General features: G+C 40.3%; 1 protein-coding gene across 1 annotated transcript; it reads right to left on the reverse strand.

Annotated features, from left to right (window-relative positions):
* Positions 1 to 295: 295 nt before the first annotated feature.
* Positions 296 to 4,325, reverse strand: LOC149952571 (uncharacterized). The gene is made up of 10 exons (XM_090169764.1): positions 4,127 to 4,325; positions 3,953 to 4,054; positions 2,856 to 3,886; positions 2,662 to 2,803; positions 2,377 to 2,608; positions 1,826 to 2,235; positions 1,448 to 1,765; positions 872 to 1,387; positions 551 to 814; positions 296 to 486 (listed from the first exon to the last, which is right to left on the reverse strand). The coding sequence occupies exons 1-10, from the start codon at positions 4,323 to 4,325 to the stop codon at positions 296 to 298; spliced, it is 3,405 nt and encodes a 1,134-aa protein (XP_090025890.1).
* Between the last annotated feature and the right edge of the window lie 768 nt (positions 4,326 to 5,093).

Consider the following 5,093-nt stretch of genomic DNA (forward strand, 5'->3'; position numbering starts at 1 on the left):
TTTGAAATAATTTATTTGTTTTCATTTCTCAATACGGTAATGTCCGTGGGACAACGTTGTTATTCCGTCAGACAAAATGTAACGTTTATCGTCACACGGATTAAGGCACATTTTGGTTTGACGTACCGTTGATAATTCGTGTTTTTACTGACAATACGCTTCATTTCTTCGACGGTTACTTACTGTTTAACAGACCATCGCGGTATTGTTCATGACGCACGCGCTTTTGGACTACACGCTTGCAGACCCCTTTGCAGGTTCGTTTCTCACCCTTCGCCGACAAGATTGAGTACATTTATGGACGTAATCCGCAGAATTCAATGACGGGAACCCCGTCAAGCTCGTCCTTAAATTTCCCCAATTTTTTCTTGTTCACCTCGCTGAAGAGAGGGTGGTCACTGGGATAGCCCGATAAGTCGTATTTATCGACCTGCGCAGCAAAATCTTCATACAAGTCCCCAGTCTCAATATGATACGTTAAGCTGTCTGTAAAATTATACAAAAATATTAGTTTAAACGTAAAATGTGTCTGTTTTTTTAAATGTCTTACCAGTGTCCGTAAAAAGAAGTTTTTTTTTTTCATTGTACTGTGTTTGAATCACATCGTAATGGAATTCGTACATTAGAAGCTTTGAGAGGTCCAATATCGAAAACCCTGTGTATATTGGTCTGTTTAACAACAGCTTTTTCTTCAACATGTGGATTCCAACAGTAATCCTCTCAAAAGCGGGGGAACTGGCTTTCTTTACGGCCTTTTCAGGGGTTTGAACCAAGTGAAAGTCGATGCGGAGTCTTAGGTTCTCCATCTTTTTTCCTGCATTAATTAATTTAATTAAATTTAATTTAATTTTCATTAAATTTAAGAACTTACCGAAAACTGAGTTGTTCATTAATTTGAAATAGTCTCGTTCAAAGCTATTCGACGCCATTTTACGCTTTTCTGTATTGAAGTCAATATACGGTTTCAACCAAGGACCTTGATCAAACCGTAAAATTCGGTGTACTTTGGTAATTTTAAGTCCTTTAGATACGTAAAATTTCAGGTTTCTGTAGTGGACTACGTATCTCTCTTTGTTGCGCAAATTGGGTACGAGTTTCGGTAAACTCCCCTTGATAGGGATTTTCAGCTTTTGTAACTGTGCCTTGGAGAACTCCGATAAGTCTTCCGGTTTGATGGACATTTTCTCCGGCGCTAGAGGATAACAGTTATGCTCGTCGTGGAGTGACTGCGGATATTCCAAGTCGACTTCGAGAATAAATCCTTCCGATTCGTCATCGGGGTGGCTCAGAATGATGTTTTCAACGAAATCTTCGCACGGTTTCATCCATCTGAAGTTCGACATCGGTAACGCATCGCACATTACTGTACCATATAAATTATTCATGTCTTGAATATAATTAAAATTAATAATTAAAAAAAATAATTAAATAATTAAACAAATCTTACCCAGGTAACAAATGTAACTGTTGGGTTTTGAAGTATCATACGATTCCAGGTACTTATTATTCGCTCGTGCAAACCGATGACTGATCATGGAAACCCCTCCTCTGATCCCCTTTTCAATGAAAAGATGCATGTCAACATCTAGAAGTAACTCGAGTTTGACCTTGGTCATGTAAAAGGCGGCTTCCCACGCAAAACCGGGTCCCGTGAAAGCATGCGCGCAGTCTAGTTTGTAATAATTTAAGCACATTGTCCTAAAATTCTCAAAGACATCGGCTAGTAAAAGTGTATCCGACTCAACATAGATGTCGTGGTAGTTCCCTTTAATAGAACGAATTAGTACTAGTATTTTTAAAAATTAAAAATTTGTAAACGTCTTACCGAGGTTTTGCATCTGGAATGTTTGCCAAACACTTTGAGCATGTTTGTAATCTGCGTCCGATATATCTTCTTCCGTTAAAACGTTGAAGAAGGCGATTTTAGGTGGAAGCTGCGTCTCCTTAAACTTGTCTGCACTGTCGATGTAATCGTAACAGTAAACGCCTTTGCGGAGCAAAAGCTTTACTTTATTCGGTTGGAAAGCAGAGTTTAAACATGGAAACATTTGAGGTCCTCCTTTCGCCAGTTTTTTCACGAGAGTTTCCAAAGAAGCGGGCATGAAGCGAACGCTGTCAATGAATCGGAGGCTCCCTAGAGAGAACGATATGTAGGTCTCTTCGTTAGACGGGATACATTTAATCTCCTGGTTTTTAATGACTCCAATGGTCTGCATCATCAAATGCGCATCGTACCTATATGCATAATGAGTTTAGTAAAAAGATTAAATATTTAAATAAATTTTCTTTTACCTTCAGAGGTTATGAAAAATAACTGGGATATATTTTGGTGGTTTTAACTTGAGGTTACATGAGTTATGGCACGGACCCCTATACGTGCCCGTATAGTGGCAATGATCTCGCACTTTATAGTCTCCCGCGGAGAACGGTTCCGAGCAAACGTAACATTTTGTAGCGGCACGAAACGCTGCCTCCTCCGCGGCTGACAAAATCATTGGCTGGTTTTCCTTAAGTTTGTCCTTTATTTTTTGTTCCTCTATCTGGAGGTCGCTAAGAAATTTCAATGCCGCCCCTTTCCCCCTGTACGTTACGGGTTTCTCGGCAATCCCTACATTAGAGAAAGTTATTAAAAACATAAATACATAATGAGGGTGAACGTACCGGTTGGACCCACGAAGACGTAGGAATATCCACAAGTGACGTGTAAAGCGAGTGTGGTGGACGAAGATAAAGATGAATCGGGTAGACATGTTGAAACCTTATTCATTAAAGCTTCAAAGTCGGCGTATATGACGTAGGGACACTAAAATCGTAAATTTTAATATATATTCAGGCTAAAAATGTTAAATAAATACCTTTTGATGCCATCCAAACTTCTTGAACGATAATATAGGTTCATCCAATGACATTTCTATACGTTGTGGACCATGGATGCTACACTCTTTTACATGCTCAGCATGATTTTTTTCCGCATTTTTTCCTAAAAATCGATGAAGACAGTATCGACCGTAAAAATTTGTGTGTCCGTTTTTTGAAAAACTGCTTAGAAGGCGACTTAAACTGTTTATCAAGAAGTAATGTTTTTCACGCCCGTTAGTAACCAACAACAAGTCTATTTCGCGTTCTTTTGGTACTCTATTCTCACTCACATAACGTGGGAACACTTCTTTTTCATAAGCGAATACGTTTAACGATAAATTGTTCACCTCCTCAAACCTTTTAAGTTTGTGCGAGTTTAATTCAAACGGAAAAGTTATTCCCGAAACGTTAATTTCGCTCTCGAATTCTAAATAATGTCTCACACGCTGTGGATTATTTTTAACAGGATGTAGACGGGCTAATATTGACCATGAAAAACACTTATTGTCTGTTGACTGGACGTTCACTAGAGCTCTTTTCTTTTCAAGCCCGTATGGTAACAGGAAAAAAATGGCTCCACCCACGAGTTGAAGGTACTGAATAATGTTGACTTGAAGATACAGGATTCTATCTAAAATCCAGCCGCTACCTCTTTTTTCATATTCGGCCATAGATTCGGCAATTTTCTTTATACTCAAATCTATTTGACCGGGAATAACGTCAGCTATCAGAGTAGCGTGGGTGTTCCCTCTAAAATACGGGGTAGATTCAACTTCTGTGACAGAGTTAGCCAGTTGACAAGTGTATCTCGCTTGAATGGTCAAATACCATTTTATGCCCGCTTTTTGCGTCAGTTTATTGCGGAGGAAGTTTTCCAAGTCTGTACGGTGCTGGTTAATGAATATCGTAGGATCCGTAACACCATCAGGCGCTGTTATTCGGATAGCTGAGATAGCGTCTCCTAGAGCTTGTATTTCTTCGAGCTGCGCTTCGTCTACGGGTTCAGGTGGTACCCCCGGATTATCACCTTCGATGGGTTGCGCGTTTGGTTGCGGTTGGTCTGGTTCAGGTTGTTGTTGTTAAACTGGAATACGTTGTTGGAGATCGGGGAATTCTAGAGTCTTCATATAGTCGGATATTCCCTCGTCATCTTCGCTAAGAAGCTCGGGGACTTCGCCGCATCGAGTAGCACTGTCTACAAATATATAATTTTTTAATTTAATTAAAATCTTACGAAATCCTAGAAATCTAATTTTAGAAATCTTACTTGCACGAAGTCTTTTTGGTTCATTAGGAATTGGAGAGGCTGATCTTTTGAGACGTACAGTGAGGTCTAAAGGTTCGTCTTGACCAGAAGGATGCTGGCTGGTTACCCTAGATAAAACTGTAGGATGACTGATTCCTGACACGTCCTTCGATAGATGGGTCAGCATCCGCGACGGGCGCGATCCCCGATGGACCGGCATCCGCGACGGGCGCTATCCCCGATGGGTCAGCATCCGAAACGGGCGCGATCCCCAATGGGTTGGCATCAGCGACGGGTGAGTTCCCCGATGGGTCGGCAACAGCGGGTCGACTTTGAATAACCGTGGGTGGTAGTGATACAGAGGGGACATATGTCCATTTATGTCGGGTTAATTTATCCATTCGCGTAAAAGACTTGTCACATACTGAGTATTTAAAAGAATTATTACCGTGCTTGGACTGGAAATGACGATTAAGGCCCCATTGATATGTGTAAGATGAAGAACAAACGTTGCAAACGAACATGATCACGGAGGAGACTCGGAGAGTGAATACTCTAAGTTGACAATCGCCTTCTCCTTATATAGATAGGATAGACGGAAGCTCGTTTCCGTTTGTATCCGGCGGAATATCAATATGTCGGTTCTAGTTTCCGATTGAATATTTCCAACTATAGTAGTTACCACTGCTTGTTTCCGAATAAATTTACTATTATAGAAGTTACAGATACTGGTTTCCGAAAGAGTATTTCTTACTATAGTAGCTACCAGAACACTGTGTAGGATTGTCTCCGAGCACATAGATTTTGAGTAAAAATTGAAAGGGTAAACAAAAAATATATATATATATAAATTGTTTATTTTTTTATCTCTTATAGCCCCCCCCCCCCTTTAACTCCTAACGCTGACGGGATTGCCATACTGAATGACGTTATGACACTAATGATAACCAAGGGATTCGGGAAGAAAAACGGACGGAAATTGGGGTTT

Source organism: Leiobunum rupestre, chromosome 3 (assembly GCF_980474605.1).
Source record: "Leiobunum rupestre chromosome 3, qqLeiRupe1.1.hap1, whole genome shotgun sequence".
In the NCBI taxonomy this organism is placed as follows: domain Eukaryota; kingdom Metazoa; phylum Arthropoda; class Arachnida; order Opiliones; family Sclerosomatidae; genus Leiobunum; species Leiobunum rupestre.